The following is a 21,847-nucleotide window of genomic DNA, read 5'->3' on the forward strand; positions in this document are numbered from 1 at the left end:
TCTCGATCAAATGCAAGGAAGAAAATCATATGTCCCCATTTTTTTTCTCTCCTCTTATTTCCTATATTTTTCTTATAAGCCAAGCACTACATTACTGTAGTCAAATTACCACGTACTTGTCCCAATTTATAGATGATGAGCACACCTCATTATTTTACTCCTTATATAAATTTCGTTCCCTTTTATTCTCTCTATTTTAAATTATAAAATAATTGAGATAAGATTATACATACTAAGAAAGTTCAATAATAATACTTTACAAATTTAATTTTTTAAAACAAAAATCTAAACAATGTTTTTCTTGTTTCTGATCACTTAGACTAAATGATTTTTTTTTTGGAAAAATGGTCTTTTGCCCAAAAAACATTATGACAAAAAAATAGAGCTAATAATTTGGGTCAAACTGACGGGTCAGCCTGAAACTATTGAAAAAAATTTAAATCAAGCCCAAAAAATATTAATTTTTTATTGTACGAGCCTATTCGGGCCCGAAGAAATTCGAGCCAAGCCCAATCAGGTTCAAGCTTTGCCCGAATACCCAAATAAACAAAATAAATTTTTAAAAAAATATAATAAATATTAATTAATTTATTTAAAAATACTATATATTTGAGTATATTAATATAGTTGTTTTTTAAAAATAAATTAAAAATAAATATATTTTCATATTTTTTTTTTTTAATTAATAAAATATCTCAAAATAATATTTAAAAATATATTTTAATATTATTTTTTAATATTTTAAGATCCACTTTTCTTTAAAAAAAAGTTTTGAGTCCTATACATCATTTGTGTATAAAAAATTAATTTTACCTTTTTTTAAATTAAGATAATTAATTTTAAAAGTAAGAATAAAATTAAAAGTAATTTTAAAAATAAAATTCGGGCATGTACGAATTCTTGACTCTACTATTAGATAAACATAATAAATAAAATAATATTATTGAATAATTACTGGGTTATTGTCTATACTAGACTTGGTTTAAAATTAAGAATAATTAGAGTAAAAATTCTTATATGTAAGAATTAAAACAATATAAAAAGTTAAAGAAAATAATTTCAAAAATAATAAATGTTTACTCATAATTAAATAATTTTTTTATATAATATAATGATGGCTATTTTTCTTATATTCATAAAAATAAGAAGTATAACTTACCTAAAAGTTATTAAAAACTTTAAACTAATGGGGACAATAATTTTAAGTTAGTAGTCTAAGCGTGATTGAATTGAGATCATTTTAATCATAATAAAAGAATATAATTTAATTAAAATATATAAAAAATTTAAATATGACTATGATAAGAATAATATTTAAACAATTAAAACATTAATTTATAAGTAAAGGAAGAGCTTTTAAGTACAAAGTTAATAAGTTATTTTTTATTTTATTCTTCTAAAGTTAAATAATATTTCATGCTTAATAGAATTATTTAAAAATTAAAATTGATTCAAAAATAAAGAAAAAGTATTTTTAAAAAGTTTGGGTATTCGAGCTGGCCCGAATAAGCCGTAAGCCTGAATGTGTTAAGGTCGAATTTAGTTATATGAGCTTTTTAGAAAAAATAGGATATTTTAAGCCCAATTTAAATAAGCCTGATCAGAATTGAGTCTGACCTGAATAAATCTGGCCTGCTCCAATTATCGGCTTTACAAAAAAAGGTTCATCCTAGGACTAATAAGTCTATCAACATACATTTTTTTTTTTCACTTACAATTGATCATCATGGTCTTTCAAATGGATTTCAATAGTTTGATACTTATCCTTAAATATAATAAATAGTTTTGAAGGGTCTTCTCAATAAAGGGGCGTAGTTAGAAATTTTAAGTAGGGAGTGGAGATTACAAAATAAAAACATTATATAAAAAAATTTCAATAATTAGCTATTATAAAATAAGTAACTTTTCTAAAAACCTTTACAATTGTAATCTTTAACTGTTGAATAATAATTTTGTGATAAATATAAAAAACATAGGATTCAAGATATCTTAATTTTTTATTGCAATACTTCATAAAGTTTGTTAATAATTTCATTAATTTCTTTCATCAAATATAAATAAAAATAAAATTAAAATTAAATGATGTCAATGTTTTACGAGCATATGCAACATTACCTCAATAAGAATAAATAGATCATGCATGACAATAATATCTTTAAGAAGTTAAACAATGCACTATATATACATGCATAAAAAACTACATATCAAATTGAAATTAAAACATTGTATGGTATCTCCAGGCCATTGTAATGTGATAACTTATTCTCTTCCTATTTAAATCTCATCATTTTCAATCAAACTATTGGCAATTTGAAATTCAAAAATATCTTGTAATTCATCATTAAATTTACAAAAAGAAAAAGAACACACAACATTAATAATCATGTTCTAATTTTGAAATAATGAATGTATATTAACTACTTTTTAACCTGAAGTAAAAGAGTTATATATAATTAATGAGCTAAGCAGTGTACATAATATTTTAGGAGAATTCCTACAATTTATTTGGTAAAGATTAAAAAATTAGGAGGTCATGGCCAACCTAGTCCCCATTACAGCCATGGTCTTTAGATGTCATTGTTCTTTTTTTTTTTTTTTTACCTTTTGAATTAGTGGGGCGAGCATTAACAGTATAAGGTTATGAGCGTGATTAAACTTACAATATCTCACTTACAATAGAACTTACATATTATTAGGCTACAAAGTGACCCGCATCATTGTCCCACTGAACTTATGATTCTGAGCCATTACCTTTTGTTTGGCATGAATAAATAAATTAATGAATGAATTTTTTTTTTGACCAGTAATTAATGAATGAATACATGACCGTGCGAATCGTATACTCGAATAGTTCGCTTTCGAGTTTCGATTGCCTTTCCTGGTAAGAAGATTGGACCAAATAATAAAGCATACTTAACGTAATTTTAATTTTGTTTGACCAAAGTATATTGTTTAATGTAAATTAAGACTTAAATTTTCAATTTAATGAAAATAAAATCTGGACTTTTTACTTTTTTTATACACATTTAAAAATAATATTTTGTGTATGTTGGGAATTTAGATATAAGCAGATCTAATTTGTACATATATTGTACGATAATAGATGTATTTAGTTTGAAATTTTAAATTAAATTAAATTCAATGTATATTTTCTAGAATAATTTTGTTGGCGTAATTTAGACAATTTAAGATAAATGTACACAACTTATTCTGCATAAAATATTATAAGTGAGATATGTATGTTAACACATATCATAGATGCATATATAATTAATTGCTGAATATCATCATTAACTAAATTAAAGTAGATGTATACAAACTAGACTGTAATTCAACGCACGCATGCACTCTTAAAAATGAATTATTTTATTGACGACTTGTAAATAATACCATTTATTTTTTGATCTGAAATATAATACAATTTATTATACATTTTAAATATTATATTGATATTTAACATTTAAGCATAATTAAATTCCACTTGGATAAAGCTACATTATCTTTACATATGTATGTATGTTTGTATATTTTCAATTCCATGCACCAAAAGCTTCCTTGGAAGCTTTCATTATATATTTTAAACCATAAGAGTCACTGCAGATTCTATATATATATATATATAGATATCACTAATCAAAGTCTTGCACTGATGACACACACCCCATATATATTGAAGGAGACGCTTGTGAAATTGTAATTATATATATAAAAAAAGAGGGTTCAATAATATATAAGAAATCTATATATAAAAGTAGAATCAAAAGCTGCCTTTCAAGCTCAACGCATGTCCTTTTTTTTTTTTTTAATCAAAAAATACAGCAAATACAAACTGCCACCCCAGCTTCATTTAATTCTATTAACTTATTTTTTTAATTTTAATTTTCTATTTTAAAAAATAATTTATTTTAATTAAGTTTTTTGTCATTCCTCTCTCATTATCTCTCCCACTCTCTTTGCATTTTAACTCCCCATAATCTTATTCCTATTATTAAACATTTACTTTTAAAAACCAATACATCATGGCAAGATAGAAATAAGAATGATAAATAATATATTATTTATTATAATAATTATATAATAATATTTTAAATTAAGTAAATCTATAATCTATATACAAAACTAGAATCGTAGGTTGCCTTCTAGATTCGACCATGTATGCATTCTTTAAAATTTTGTGATTATAAGTTATCCATGTCAATATTAATTTCTAAAAATAATTTTTTTACATAATATAAAATTTTTTTTATATATGATAACAATATTATCTTTAAATTTTAGAAACCACTTCCTTTTATCCCTAAATTTTATCTCTCATGATTTTATCCATTATCATAACTTCCCAAATTCTCCACCATTTAAAATATACAATTTTGGCATGCACGTTAGATTTTCTATCAAATCTTCTTAAATATTAAAAAATATTATATTTAAAGTTAAATAAGTTGTTTTAATTCCTATTTTCTCTCATTTCTCTCCCATTCTCCTATCATCATAACTTACATAATTTTTTTCTTATTTTTAGTTTTAAAATTCTAATTACACAAATATATGGTCACATTGAGCAGTTGCAAAGCATACGAGATTTTCTTTCAATCCTAATATCATTCAATTGCTCCATTCCCTCATCAAACTCTTATTATCTTCGACTCCTCCCTTCATCACCAATGCCCTCTCACCCCTTGTGTCATCTTTCATGATGATTTTTCATTCCTATTCAATGATGTGATGAGGTTGTTATGTGCTTGTAAACATCAAAAAGTAATTCAATTTTTGATAGATCTCATATTCATGATAGATACCATTTAATTGCACATAATCATGCATTTTGTAATTTTTTTCTACTAAATTATCCTCTATCATTCTACACCTCTATTTCATAGGCAATAGAACTGAAAAAACTTATTATGCTCTATTTTCTCAAAGTTATGGTTTCATAGAATTTAATTTTTAGTTTTTGAAATATTTATTGTAAATTGTATAATGATTTGTTAATTATTTTACAATTCTGCAGGTATATTAAAATTGAATGAAGAGGAATATATATACCATTGACATGGTTCTTCACATCAACACAAAGTAATTTTTCTTTCACTCCTCATATATCTTGACTCTTGGGCATCTCTTTGTAATTTTTTTAAAAAGTACACTCATAATATTTTACTCATAGTGATCCAAATTTCTTAATTTCAAATGATATTTTAATGATCTATGTCTAATTTTAATTTTCATTTGAATTATAAATGTCAAATGAATAAATCAAATTCTAAATTTTAAAATTATACATAATTTGTATTTGAAGATAATGACTTAACCATCAAATTTATATTTTGATCTTGATGATATTTTATATTGTAATATCTCAGCTACAAGATTTGAAAATATTGATGTTTGAGTTGAAAATTAAATTTTCAAGATATATTAATATGTTTATTTGTTGATATTTATAAATCATAAAAATTATAGTACTTCAAAAAATTTCTACCCTCACATGATTTAATAGAAAAGATGGTGCCATGCAGTTTTTATATTTACCTTATAATTTTAATTTTTCATGGATGTGAGAAAAATATTACAAACTATCTAATCATTAGATAGACCTACAAATGATAAATAAAAAAAACAAAATCACAATATCAGCACAATAAAAATAATAAATTATATTATGGTTTACAAAGAAGATATCTCAACAACTGTGAGGTGTTAGATTTGATCAATTATAGTAGCTTTCCTACTAGAGTGAAAACAAAACAAAGCAAAGAAGATTGGTAGATGAATTGAAGAAAGAAGGCAAAAAGTATGGAGAGGGAGTCTACTATGGTTTTGGGCATTTGAGGATTCATGATGAATTATTTAGTTTATGTTTTTATAATTCTACACTTATCTTATTAGTTAATATTGTAATTTATTTTATGTAAACTTTTTTCATTTGTATTGATTAATATTCTAAAATAAAATTATTTTGAGTTACAAAAATACACTGTGCATTGCACGGATATCATACTAGTTATAAAATAAAAATAGAAACCTAGAGAGACAAGGAGCAAATTTTATGGCCCTTTCAATTGTCATGATGATTTAAAAGTCTAATTTTATTTATCTCATTTTTTCTTTATAAGCAAATAATTATCACTTTTTATAGTACCCATTTACTATTTGCATATTTTAGGGGTATTTTTTTTATCATCCCCCTCTAATACTTAGCTTATATCATATATGGCAAAGTATTCGTAGACCGGATTAAACTGAATAATAACTTATTGTGGCCAAAACAAGCCCAGAAAAACTAAACTCACGTACAATGAGAAGGAGGCAATATATATAAGAGCCTAACCTGAAGAGATACAAGAAAAGCTAACTTAGGCCCTGATCAGATTTACAGTCCCAAAATACATATAACACCGGTTACAACAATATAACCCAATTATAATCCAATTAACAAATATTTTCTATACTTCCCCTCAAGTTAGAACTGAATAAATTCAAGGTTCCTAACTTGTTTAACAATTTCTCATGGCTCCCTTTACCCAATGCCTTTGTGAGAATATCTGCTTGTTGTTTAGCTGCGAAGAAATATGTTGAAGTGTGATTAATCTTGATTGCAACTTTTCTCTCATGAAGTGACAATTAATCTCAACATTTTGTTCATCCGTGAAACACTAGATTGGAGGCGATCCGTATCACCGCCTTGATGTCATAGTATATAATAATAGGTACAGGACTTATTACACCTAAATCTTGCAAAAGAACGTTTAACCACAAAATTTCAAATACAATACTCCCCAGTGCCTTGTACTCAGCCTTAGCGAAGGACCTTGACACTGTATTCTGCTTCTTAGATTTCCAAGCTATGGGTACTCCTCCTAGTTTGATCAAAATTCCTATCATTGATCTTTGTGTGTTAGCACAGGCCCCCAATCTAAATCACAAAATCCTTCTAGTTGCATTTGTCCAGTGGAAGGGAAGAAAAATTCCTTTACCTAGGTCCTTCTCTAGATATTTGACAGCATTCATAGCTGCTCTCAAATGTGACTTCTTTGGTCTACTCATGCATGCATTGACTCAATATGTCCACTGTGAAGCTTAAATCTAGAGAGTCATAGTTAGATAAAGCATTTTCCCTATGAGTCTTCTATATCTGGTGGGATCAGGCAACAAATCATCTTTCTCCCCCTTTCTAGGTTCACTATACAGCTTTAAACATTGGTTCGTAAGTGTATTTATAGGTTTGGCATCCCCTAATCTTGTACTATCAATTAAATCTAGTACATATTTCCTATGATTCAACACCAAACCTTCAGCAAAGTGAGCTATCTCACATCCTAGAAAATATTTCAAAGGACCTAAATTTGTCATTTGGAAATTACTGTGAAAGTAATCTTTAATTTCCTGTATAAATGTTTCAGAATTGCCAGTTACAACTAAATCATCAAAATAGGTAAGAATAATAACTAAATTACTTCCTTTTATTTTGATAAATAAGAAATAATCATGTTCACTCTGTACAAAACCTCCTTTAATTAGGGATTCAAAAAACTCTAAATTCCATTGTCAAGAGGCTTGTTTTAATCCATATAAAAACTTAACAAGTTTGCAAACTTTTGTTCCTCCTTGCTTTGCAAAACCTGAAAGTATTTTCATAAATACCTCTTTAATTAAATCTCTTGTAAAAAGGCATTATCTACGTCCATTTGACACATAGGACCAATTATTTTTACAGCATAGACAAAATAGCTCTAGCAGTAGACATTTTCACAATAGGAAAGAAAATGTCAAAATAATCTACCCCTTCTACTTGTCTATATCTTTTTGCAGCCAATCTAACTTTCAATTTATTTAAATTTCCATCAGCATTATACTTCTTTTAAAAATCCAGCTATACCCTATGGCTCTCCTACCCTTTGGGTGGTCAACTATTTTCGAAGTGTTATTTCTTTCTAAAGCATCAATTTCAGCATAAACGATAGAGGAGGTACACGTGCAACTGTGTAATGGGACAAACTGAATACTCTTCCCATGTTTCCTTAAGCCAAGTAAGGTAACTTGATGCAGACATGGAATCCTAAGTAAGGGAGTTAAGAAGATGATGAAGACTGGATATCTTGTATCATCCGAACCGTTGAAGTGCTAGTGCAGATTATCCCAGACCAGTTTCGCATCTTCTGGAAAGGTAATACTCATCGATATGTCTTTAGAAATTGAATTGATCAGCCATGAAAGGACCACTGCATTGCATTGATCCCATTGGGGATGAAGTCGTGGGTCTTGACCGTCTCTGGTGCAAGTCGTATCTATAATTCCGATCTTGTACTTGGCTCGAAGTGCCATCTTTATGGCTCTACTCTAAATCGCGTAATTGGTTGCAGCCGGTGAGCGGCTGTGCCACCAAAGCCGTCGTCCTGGTGTCTGAAGAGTGGAGAAACAGTGAATGGTTGAGATCGAGAAGTGAAGGAAGGAGATTCAGATTGGCTTCTTTTTGGTTTGCATGATTGCACGATTGAGGCGATTGAGATCTACCAAACTGAGTGACCGAGACGATGACAATGACGATGACGATGAGTGAAGTGAAAGAATTGGGCAAGGCAATGAAGACGATGATAAAGCGCGGCGGAAGAAGACAAGTCTTTAGGGGTTCGAATGGAAGAACAATTCTTGAGCGTATTAAAAAAAAAAAAAAAAGGGTCGGGTCAGGAGCACAAGCTCTGGTTCCATATATGGAAGACTAGATTAAACTGAATAATAGAATAATACTTATTGTGGCCGAAACGAGCCCAGAAAAACTAAGCTCACGTACAATAAGAAGGCATTATATTATTAGAGCCTAACCTGAAGAGATACAAGAAAAGCAAATTAAGAAACTTAGGCCCTGACCCAGATTTACAGGCCCAAATTACATAAAACACCGGTTACAACAATAAAACCCAATTCACAAATATTTTCTGTACAAAGCAACATAAACTTACAAAGTTTATTAATCAAATATATCAATCATTCAATATATACTATAAAATTTGTGAGATAATCATACATAAGTGCAATTCTGTCTTCGAACTTAATTTATAATAATATATGGAAAAATTTATTAATTGGAGTATAAAAAGTCCAACTAATTAGACTTTCAAGATTTTTCCAACTTGTATATATTGTTGCTCCCTCTTAACTCCAAATTAAATAGACTAAAAATAATCATCCACCCTTTTTTCACCATGAAAATATATTATTACTTTAATTATAATCATAGCATTACTTAAAATATTAATCATTAGTTTGGTCAAATCATTACCTAACAACACTATCCAATTGCAATTCATCACTTTTTGTCTATTCCTCGGTGGTACTCACCCTACATTATTTTATATGATGAGAGTATTGGAATAAACTCTATTTCACATTAGGGATTTTTTTTTGGGGGTATAATGAGGATAAAATGTAGATATTTTTCAAATTTTCTTCATATAAAAAGAAGGATATTGAATCTTTAACAACTAGCTTATAAAAATGAGAATTCTTATCACGTAAGTCACCTCAGAAAAGAACAATATTGGAGAAAATTATTTATAGTTAAATTCAAGTTTATCTAGTCAAGAACAAATTACTAAAATGAAGCGCATTGCATGCATGGAAATAAATTATGGATATAAAGACGATATTTGTGACGTATAACAAAACTAGCCAGGTGTTAAAGTCACATAATTGTGCTCCATTTGGACTTTAATAATACTTAAATTTAGATTGATCAATAATATCAGATAGGTTGTTGTCAAAGGAATATATCAAAATTGTTATTTTTTTTTTATAAAAGATTACTAATTGATAGACCTATCGGGGTTGAACCATATTCACAATGATTTTACAAGGTTTTAGAATGATCACGCAAGAAAATATCTTACCTCCTAGGAACCAAGAATTCATGATGTGATCCTCGTGGCATATCAAATCATCAAGATATTTAATGTTTTTTTTTAAAATAAATTATAAATACCAATTTAAATAATTAAAAGTCATGAGTTTTAATTATAAAAAAAAAATTTAAATTTTAAATATAACTCTCATTTTATAATTGAAATTCATTTATATAATTGTATTTCAATAAATATTTACGACTAATTTATTAAAAAATTTACCGAAAACTTAACGTTATTAATCCTTCATTTTAGATTTCACTATCATTTCAATGAATTTCACTTTGGCGCGGCAGCCACAAGCCTGCTTGCTTTTTCCTTTTTTTTTTTTTTTTAAAAAGTCTTCGAGAGCCACAAGGACCACAATTGAATGTGGATACTGCATAGACTGACGTAACTTTAATTTTTTAAAAAATTAATTATTTAATTTTATAATTTTAACTCAGTTATAACTTAATTTTTAATCTTAATTCATTACAACTCAATTCCTGAAATTTTGACTCGAATGTAAATTAATCCTTAAACCTTATTTTTTACAATTTAGCCTTTGAAGTTTCAACCAAAATATTAGTCCTTATATTTTAAAAAATAAAATTATAAAATTAAAAAATATTTTAAACTTTTATAAATATTAAAAGGGGTTTGATAATTTAAATATTAGTAATAAATTTTAAAGTATTTTTAATCTTTATAATTTTATTTTTTAAAATATAAGCATCAATATTTAAGAGGTTGAAACTTTAGAGGCTAAATTACAAGAGGTAAAATTTAGAAATTTATTTACAATTGAGTCAAAATTTTAAAAATTGAGTTATAATGAGTCAAAGTTGAGAAATTAAATTATAATTGAATTAAAACTACATGAACTAAATGATTAATTTTTTAATTTTAAAAGGAAAAAGAAAAAGCATAAATTTTATATATTTATTATGAGTTTAAGAAAAAAATTTGATGCGCGTGATTTAAAAAAAAACAATAAGTAGTGTAGTGTGATGTTAATTAATACTATCTAGATTAATATAAGAATCAATTAATCAATCTATATACTAAATATAATATTTATGATAGATATTGCACTGTTCATAAGGTTCATAAATTATAAATAAAATATTTTTTTCTTCACACTTCATAGTTCTGGGAAGCCACATGTGTCTAGTTGCAAAACTAGGTTATTGGACAATTTTGTAATTTCAAAACACACGCAAATTGTGTCTTTTCCAAAACCATGGCGTCCACTAATTCTGTTGGCAATAAAGTAGCTTTTGGGTCAAATCATATATTTCAATTCTCTACAAATGCATTTCCTCCACATCTTCTTTACCTGAAATTTTCAACAAAAAAAAAAAAATTGATAAAGTGAGAGAGAGAGTGAGTGAAAAAGGCTAACAATAAATCTACCCGGATGAGATGTAAAAGTATTGCCACATTCAAACTCCAAGGCAACCCACTCAACTTACCTAAATTTTTATACCAAAAAAAAAAAAAAAATTCAAGGTCGCACATGCGCGTCTGTGCACATATTAATCAATATATCATTTCAAATTATACTTTATATTTTATTTTAAATTTTTAACATAATATGATAATATTATGAGCAAAGGTTTATATACTTAACCTTATATATTTAATATATTTTTATCTAACTAAATTAAAATATGTGAATTTAATGTATTAATAATATTAAAAATAAAAATTTTCATAGAACAAATAATTTATAACGTATTTTGATTTAATTAGAAACAAGCATTTAACATATATAAAGTTAAATATAGAATTTTTCCTCTAATATTATTTATGTTTTTTTGGTATAATATATTATATGTGTTTTTATGTGTGTATGACTGTCTATATAATTTTATATTTTTTAAAAAATTAATTTAAAATGAAAAAAATTTATATTTTAATATTAAAATATTCTTGTACAAATATTTGATTTTCTGGACAATTTTGAAGTAAAAATAATTAAGTACATATGTCAACTCATATTATATATAATACTTCCTTCGTTTAAAAATGTAAGATATTTTTGAGGAGTTAGATGTTAAAAAATGTAAGGCATTTTTAATCTTTTAATGTTTAATCATTGTCTTTTTTTTTTCAAAAATGACCCTATTGATGAATGACTTTATATTTATTATAGGATATTTAATAGGAATAAATATGAAAAATAGGTTTAATTTAAAAGTAAATAACTACTTTATTGAGGGGTGAGATTCGGTTAAAAATACCTTACATTTTGGGTGAAGGGAGTAGATTATATATATTATTTAATAAATACTATTATTTATATAATTAATATACATATAAAAAATTATTTGGCTACCACATTCTAAAATTTGTTTGATTTAATGATTTATTTAAATTAAAATATATATTTTTTTAAACTAAAAATGTTGCATGATTTAAAAATTAAGAGAAATTAAATGCATATGATGTATTCTATATTAAATATTATTTGTGATTCATGCTAGAGATTATATATACACAAACTTTTTGACTATGATTTAATAAAGTATGGGCGTACATTTTAAGTACTTAATTATTTGTCGCCCCCAAATATTCTAATGGGAGTAATTTCTGGCATAGCTTTTTATGCATGTTACGACAATCAATCATTTATGCATTTGTACTTGGTGGCCATTGCGCTCGAATACTTTACAACTCTAATACTATTTATAATATTCCAATTTGTTCTTTTAATTCTGGTCCAAAAAATTTGTTCTTTTAATAACTAATTTGTAAGATCTTACGGTAATGAAATAATATAATTTTTTAAATAAATAAATAAATAATAAATAATTTATGATATTTTTTAAAAAGAGAAAACTTAAAATTTAGCCTATATCCTTGGTAGGGTACTTGTTTTTTATTAAATAAAGACTTGTGTATCATTCATATATTATTTATTTTATAACAAACTCTTTTATTAAAATTATCAATACATTAAAATTCATTTATTTAATTTGATTGAATAAAAGAACATTAAGCTTTTATATATATATATATATATATATATAATGTTAAGTACTCAGACCTGCTCTTTTAAAAATAGTAAAAAAAAAAAACAAATTTTACAATTTCATCAGCATAAGATATCAATTAATTGGAAAACATCAATGTGGAGTGGAGTTGACCCCATAACAATTAATTTAATTAATATTAACTAATTATAACTGAATTATTAAGTTATGCGTCAAGTCATCATCTGCAGTAAAAAAAAACCCTAATCAACAATCCAATAATTCAACAAATTAAAGGACCAATAGCACATTTAATTGAACTCATAATTAACGATGATATTATCGAATTTTCTTCCAGAAATCATGTATAATAGTCCAACACACAAATACATATACGACACATGAGAGGATGAGAATAATCCTCTAACAGCCACAGAATTATTACAATCACCATATAATATGTGTAAACGGTGCAATATTCCACAAATCTAAAAAAAAAAAAAAAAGTCAACACAGGCTCTAATGAGAGATTATGTCTAAAAAGGATGAAGAAAAAGAAAAAAAATTGTATATGGATTCACCATGATACTACTAAATAATGAAACAGTGATTGTTTATTGGTATGTATGTATCATCATGATTATTCTTTAAGAAAATGCCAAGGTCCTGTTCCTGTTCCCATCCTGCAATTTCAAGTTAATTAAACCAATTATTAGCACTTAATTAAATTAAATTAAAGCACAGTTATCTTCGTATATATTGATTCATAAGAAACATAAGAAAAACAAACAAATATTGAGATTTTAATTTCAAAAATGAGAAAATAAATAATACATACCTCCAAAAACCAGCAAGCATGCGAAGAGCCATATATATAGTCAAAGCAATCCAGATGCCAAGAAAACCTTTGATCTTATACATCAAAAATTCTATTCCAATGCTTACGATCGAAACCATTACCTGATGATGAACAACACCAATTGTAAACGTGTATGTATCGACATGTACAACAACAAAACAACATCGTACTCTAATGTAATTAATCAATCTTAATTATTTATATGTTTTAATTTCATATATATGATTATAGGGTGTGTGAAACTTGCCAAAGAAGTTGCGGCATAAGTAAAATCAGAAGCTCCATAGTTGACTCCATCAAACACAAACGCTAATGCATTGATTGGTTGTGTTGCTGCTGCAAACTGTCATTATTAAACACAACATTTAGTTACACGCGTTCATACCATGACATGTATGATTTTGAGTTAAGAATTGGTGCTTTTACATAAAACATTATTTTGAAGTTTATTAATAAGTAAGAATATATAAAAATTAAAGGAGCATATAATTACGGGGAGGCCAACTCTGATGAGGTGGAGAACACTGAGAGTTTTGGAGAAGACGACTGCTCCGAAGTATAATCCTATTCCAACAACAACAGACAGCACTGCTCCCATCACAAAAGAGATCTGCACTCACAATCATATCCAACAACATTTATAATTAACAACATATATAATTCTTAAACATATCAAATATCTATATATTGAAACAATCTAACTTTAGTGATGATCAACGAATCCATCAGTTTCTAATAAGACTTAGTAGATATCATTATAATTACCTGCAGAACCCTCACGGCTGCTACTTTGGCCTTTTCATAGTCTTTCTCCGCAAAAGAACATGCTAGAATTGCCTGTCATCCAACAAAATTAAAGTGATCATTACCAAAAAAAAAAAATGGTGGTCACTCTAAATTTTATGGTGCACCAATCCAAGATGTACTATTTACAAGCTGTGAATATCACTTTTTTCTCAAATTTTATACAATTTCAAGTTTCATATTAAGACTAACTTTATTCAATATGAAATTAACTCAAGTCAAGTTGATTATTATATATGGTTTTAATATCACTTATTAGGAAGTCGAAGAGTTGGTAATGGGGGAGAGAATAAATGGACAATGAAGAATGAAAAAAATTACACATCTTAACTCAAGACTTTGACTCAGCAAAAGAACATGCATGTAATATTGTCTGTCATCCAACAAAATTAATGTGATCACTCTAAATTATTGTGTGCACCAATCTAAGATGTACTATTTACAAGTTGTAAATAGCATATCACACTTTTCTCAAACCAAGTCATTTTTGGCTTTGCCACCACTTATAAGGGACCGCGCTAAAAATAGGGAGAGGGAACAAATGGCAAACAAAGAGTAAAAAGACACCTATCTTAATTCAAAACCTCAAAGTAGCCACATCAATTCAAGTCCATGCATGCTTGGACGTTCCAACATACACGGACTATTTTGTTTGCGAACACGTGTCTAAATTACCTGAATAGCAACAGCTAAACCATCGGAAAGAAGGGAAGACGTCATCCAAACTTGTTGACAGGTTTGGAAAGCAGCCATTGTAATAGGACCCAACCTCGCTGCTAATGATGCAGCAAATGTCACACAGAATGTTACTGCTATTACTCTTGCTAACAATAACCCTCCTGCACACACAAATAACTCAATTTTTGTCTTAGATTTTGTATATAGTAAAATTATCCATATGTTTTCACTTATATATTAATGATTAATTTAAGATTCTCACCGTTTTTCAGGAACCGAAAAATTTGCAAATCCTTAATACTAGGAGGCAAAAGATCAACTTTTTTCATCAATATCAGCAAGAGAGCTAGTGCCATCAAGTACCTGTGACGGAAAATTAAGGTTACCATAGTTATCAAAGTAATTAGTAATGGAATATAATAAGGTATCGTTATTCTTGCAATTATAATAATGATAAAAGATTATTAGGATGATTAAGACTTACTGTGAGATGACATGGGCAACAGCTGCACCGTTGAGTCCTAACTTGCAGTAAAATATAAGTACTGGATCCAAAGCCACATTTAGGGCATATCCAAGCACTAAACCAAAATCAACAAATATAATTAGAGGAGAAAAAGAAAGAAAAATTGTGGATTTCTTATTTTCCCTTTTTAATTAGCGCAACAAATGGTGTCTTATTACTTTTTAAATTAATACTTAATGATTGTTTATATATATATATATATATAAGCTATATATTTATTCAATTCAGATCACAATACAGAAAATATATTGATAGGAAATTATGAACCTACCAATGACATATAAGGGAGTTTTGGTGTCCTTGAAACCCCTGAAGATTGCTTGCATGGCCAAAGCCAGAAGAACAGCTGGAGCCCCTAGTGCTCTCAATTTCAAGTACTTTTCCGCAAGAATCAGCATATCAGACCCCTAATATTAACCAAATTCAAATCATTGTTCAAATATCTTTATTATAAGTCATTTATAACTAACTTGCAAAAACTATGAAAAGTTAGTAGGTTTTATTATTGAAATTGTCTAATACTTGTGTTGATTTTGATTTTCAATCCTAATAAATACTATAAATTTTAAAAGTAGACATTCTTTATCTCATCATTAAAATTGAGAAGAAGGGCATATTTCAAATAAAGCATTTAATGCTACGCAAACTCTTAATTACGAAATGACTTATTTGGAACGACAAAATTCTTCTAGAGGGAACTTAAATATATGACTAAATGAAGTAGTAAACTTTATGAAAATTCACATTAATCAAAAATTAAATAAATATATAAAAAAAATGTGTCTAGTTATAATTGAAGAAAAAAAAATACAAACTTACTTGTTTCGCACCCATAGCAAGTAAAAGAGGTTTTGCAGCAAAAATAAGGATTGATGCTTGAAGGAGACCAAGAATTGTCCCAAATATTAAAGCTGTTGATGCTGAAGCTATTTGTCTCTTCTCGTTCTTGCTCTTATTCTTACTACTTGCAGCCAAGGAAGAAGACTTGGACGTGTTTTTGTTGATATCTGATAATCAATAGCAATTAAAAGCTTATAAATAATGTTATTTATACACACATACACACATATATTGACACGGTACTATGTATAGAGTGTTATTATTACTCTTATTCATTTCCATGTTTGCAGACGCAGAGTTTCCCAAATTACTCTCATCATTGTCTGTGTTGGGTAAAGCTTTTTCAATGTCTGTAATTTTCTTGAGAGTATCTTCTTCCGCCACAAACGATGTAGTGACACTGACCAGAGGGAAAATGGTGATCCTTGAAGCTTGATTGAACAGTGTTATGGAAATTCCAGCAGCAGCAAGTTCCACAGCTCCTATATATAGATATGAACAGTGTTATGTATTATATTCAATATTCATGCTTAGTTTAACACACACGCACACACTTCTCAAGAAGCATTATTTTTTATTTTAGGCTTACGTATGTACGTACATACCTAAGTGACCTATAAAAGCAGTGTCAATGAGAGAAGCGATGGGATCAGCAGCCACGGCCAAAGCAGCTGGAAATGCAATTCCCAGTAATTCCCGACCAATTGAATCCAGCCTCAACACTTTTCTACACTCACAACATTCATCCTCAAACACATCAAATTTAGTATTCCTCACTATATACAGATATATATATATATATATATAATTATTCTCCTGATCAATCCGAAGATGTTAAACCAGCTTCATATATATGTACGTACTGTGTGTATGCAATGTAATGTAGCCCTCACAAACAGATGAATCAATGCATGCATGAACCAAAAGCATTGGACAACATGGTGTGGCCATGAATGATGAGTTGGCTTCTCTTTAAATAAGAACATGGTTTAAGATTAAATTGATGGACAGTGGACGATGATGCAATCTATAATAGGTACAAGCTGCAGCTAGGTGTGGTATATATACCTGGCATCTTTGAAGAAAACAAGGAGAGGCATCTTCCATTTGTTGCCATGATTGTCTGCCATATATATGTTTCTATCAGAAAGAGCTTCTTCTTTCTCTTCACAGTACTGCTTGCTTCAGATCTTTCAGGTGAAGAGAAATCAAAGCCAAACAATCTGCAAGATTTAAGTTGTGTATAATATAGGGGTTAATCCATATTCATAGATCAGCATTTTTGTTTCTAGTTTATTTTAAATCCTAGGGTACTTGTCGTAATTATCTCTCCAGCATTCAAAGTAAAAAGTATTAACCTAGAACACATAGTTTATCACCAGAAAAAAACAGAGAGGGAAAAGTGTAGGCCAACCTTGGCCATGAGTTTAAAGAAATTTAAATTTGTTGCATGCCAGCATGGTTAAATCAATTAGAAATTTTTAACCTAAAGCTGTGGATGAAGTATAGAAGGAAACAATTTAATTTAACTAAAAACTATTGGATGAAGCAGGAGGAAACAATATATTATAAAACCATCTCTCAGTGTGCATCAAAATCTGAGAAATAAGGCCTTTTTCATGCATGCGCACACATGCTGGTCATGTCTGTATGCACACACTGATATATACTCACAAATAAAATATCCAAAACATGAAATAATCAAACTTACACAGACATATATCAGCAACATCGATACAAAGATGGAATTAATTAGCTTGCATACCTCTCTAGCTAGTCACAGTATATGTTTTGATGATAATGCTCTCAGAAGAGTTTGGAACTTGAACTCTCCTTTGAACACTAAGCTCCCTTTTGCTTTCTTCCTTCTCTTACACACACAAAAACCCCACACACCACAACAGATATTTATAGACACGCTCGGGCGCGCACACATTCACACACAACTCTACTTCTCTTCTGCACTCCTAATTAAAATGAATATGTTAAAGCATGCGCATTAGAGAGAGAGATGGTTCATCTCCCATGCGAGGTAGCTTGAATAGAGATAAGAAGTATTATATAATTGCAAATTGATGGAGGATCAGTAATAATTATTGAATCAATGCATATTAGACAAGACGTGTATATTCTGATACACCTTTTACAACAGACTTTTTTCTGATCTGTTATGTTGAAGTTGTCTTGCAAGCATCTAGTAATATATTGTTCTAGTTTAGGCTACAAGTTATAGTGCCATTAACTTTCTTTGGAGTTGAAGAGTTTGTGCTCTTATTGGGGCTACGTAAGAGTTCCAATATGAATCACCACACCTAAAACTTGGAAATTATTCTTTAGAAGCTAATCTGACCTAATTTTTGTGTCTAGAGATTATATAAATTTCACTATTAATGGGCACTAGCTATATATACCACACTAGCACTTGTTTAGTTGTTTATCATCTTACAACTCTACGTAGACTTCTCACTTCACTATATATACTTTCTCACTTTGAATTGTGTGCGTGCTTGTGTGTGTGTGTGCTCAGTGTTTTTTTTTTTAAAGGAAAAAAATTAAAAGGAGGGAAGACATGTGGTGATTATCATCTGACATTTCTTTTCTTATAAAAAGGCTAAAGAAATAGAAATCACTTTGCACAGTACCTGATGAATGTCCCAAATTATAAACCTTGCTATTATTGACACTTTCGTGTGGCTTCCACGAGCTTGATTATATTGTTTTTGTCATCGCTTTGTTGGAAAATTTTATTTTATGGGTTTACATTAATTGTTGTTTTTTCCTAAGGGGGGAAAACAGGTTATAACTTCCTGTTTATTGAGATGTTGATTTGAAATCCAAAGTTACACGATATGATTATATAGTTACTGAGCTAGACCCAGACACACCATTTTAATTAAGTATGATATAAGGTTAAATTGTTTCCCTCAATATCTATAATCTTTGTTGCGTGCCTTTTCAACTAAAAACAGTATAGCTTCTATAGCGCATATATATATATATATATATATAGGAGGACTATTTAACTTTGACTTGTAACTGAGGATGATAATATCGGGTGTACAACTTTATTTGTATTTGTACAATTCCATGTTTTATCCTATACAATATATCCCTATTTATCAATCTAATAATTAATTAGATCTCAATATGCTTTGCCTAATCCCAAATTTAAAACAAAACGAAAATAAAATTCAATTTCGAGGATGACAACTATGCCCAATTTAATGTTAAGAAAGAAGTCAAAAGGAAAGGAAATATCTTTCAATTCCTCAATTAGCAACAATATTGTTAGGAACTTTGGATGGAGATGGCACTGTTGATGGTACATTTTCTCTTATTAAATGAGAAACAATAAATAGAAGTTTAATTTGGACTAAAATTAATCGATACAATGGGAAATGTATATCAATGGAAAATTAGAGTCTACAAACATATAAATATAATTGATATTTGAATAAGAACAATTCAGTTTTTATAATTTTTTGATTTGATATAACTCATCAGTCCCTATAAATTTTTAATTCAATAACTAATAACTAAGTGATATTGAGTCAAGGTTAATGCTAAATTGACAATTGAGAGAAAATATCCAGGGACTAAAAATTATATTATTTCTCAATTTATAATAATAAAACATTAAATCATTGAACAAAAAAAAACTTGTATATATAGAAAGAAAAGAACTAAAGAGCAAGAAACACTAAAATAGAATCAACGATTTTTTATTCCATCACACATGATATTCTGAAATGTCAAGAGATGTTACATCTCCCACGTAGACTAACATGAACCTTCATTGTATTGGCCAGTCATTACCAACAAGGATGTCACGACTCACGAGTACGTTGGGAATCTCTTAAATTGTCATACTCTCTTTCATGTAAAAATATAAAATATTTTTTAAATAATTAAATATTTAAAAATATAAAATATTTTTAATCTTTACAAATATATTTATTATCTTTTTTTAAAAATACCTTTATTAATAATAATTTTATATTTATTATAAAATATTTAATAAAAATAAATATAAAAAGATAGAATTAATTTAAAAATAAATAATTATTTTATTAAAAAATAAAATTTAATTAAAAATATTTTATATTTTTTGAATAGGAAGTATTTATTTAGCACCGTATCAAAGGCATCTTTTAATGAAAGACGTGATGCCACTGTCTTCTGACATTTCTATTCTCAAAAGGCTGAAGAAATAATAGATTCTCTTGTAAAGTAAAGTGTATGATTGTGCCTAGTTTAAAATAGCAATATCCTATGTTACTTGTTTTCATCCGCTATTTTTCCCTCACCTAGTTTAAATATAATTCTGGTACAGGACATTATTACTGCTGCTCAGTCGCTGTCCTCTGAAGAAGAGTGTATGATTGTGCCAGATTGTGCCTTATATTATTGTTGCTTTCTTGTGGACGCCACGAGCCAACAATTCTTAATTATTTGGCCCCTTTACTTTTTTAAATAAATAATTACAATTTAACATTTATAATTCAAGCTACAAAATTATAATTTAGACAATTCAAAAGTATTAATACTAATTATGATCATAATTTAAATCATTAGTATGGGGTTGAATGTTTCAAAAAATATAAAACATTTTTAGTATTTTAAGGTATAATAATTACATTTTTTTAAAGTATCTCTATTAAATAAATTACTTTGTGTTTATTTTAGGATAAAATACTCTATTAAATATAGGTAAATATGAAAATTGAAGACAAGTAATTATTTTATTAGAATAAAATTTAATTAAAAATGCTTCATATTTTTTAATGGAGGGAGTAAATTACAAGCATTTAATTAATGCACTTTTAAGTTTTAATCATCATCAATAACAATATATATTTATATCACTTATGACACCTTGTAATTTTATTACAAAACCTGGATTTTTTAGTTGGATATAACACATATTTGTACATATAATACAATTTAATAGATGAATTTAAGTCGATATCTTTAAAATTAAACTACAAGTTATATTTTCTAGGATAAAAATACGTAATTTAAAAAAGTTGAAGATACAATTATACAATTTAATGATTTATTCAGTAAACTATTTATTCTGGAAAGATAGATGCCTAGATCTTCAATAACATTATATTTACATTCAACATTAGTGTATTCCTCCATCAGGTGTTAGTTTTAGTAAAAAAGGTTATGATAATTTACATATAAAATTTTAGATTTGGATCTAATTTGAATGTAGAAAACATTTTTTTTTAAAAAAATGCTACTCTCAATTAAATTAGATAATGTTTGAATTTAA

General features: G+C 27.8%; 1 protein-coding gene across 1 annotated transcript; it reads right to left on the reverse strand.

Moving 5' to 3' along the window:
• Nucleotides 1-13,169: 13,169 nt before the first annotated feature.
• Nucleotides 13,170-18,496, reverse strand: LOC129313316 (protein DETOXIFICATION 43-like). The gene is made up of 14 exons (XM_054956276.1): nt 18,332-18,496; nt 17,635-17,789; nt 17,172-17,293; nt 16,833-17,048; nt 16,546-16,733; nt 15,998-16,133; nt 15,685-15,781; nt 15,463-15,563; nt 15,198-15,361; nt 14,484-14,555; nt 14,212-14,328; nt 13,966-14,061; nt 13,698-13,819; nt 13,170-13,542 (listed from the first exon to the last, which is right to left on the reverse strand). Exons 2-14 carry the CDS (start codon nt 17,694-17,696, stop codon nt 13,500-13,502), a joined length of 1,536 nt encoding a protein of 511 aa, XP_054812251.1. The 5' UTR covers nt 17,697-17,789; nt 18,332-18,496; the 3' UTR covers nt 13,170-13,499.
• Nucleotides 18,497-21,847: the final 3,351 nt, after the last annotated feature.

Source organism: Prosopis cineraria, unplaced genomic scaffold (genome assembly GCF_029017545.1).
Source record: "Prosopis cineraria cultivar Desert tree isolate PC_DT_omini unplaced genomic scaffold, ASM2901754v1 PC6, whole genome shotgun sequence".
Classification (NCBI taxonomy): Eukaryota; Viridiplantae; Streptophyta; class Magnoliopsida; order Fabales; family Fabaceae; genus Prosopis; species Prosopis cineraria.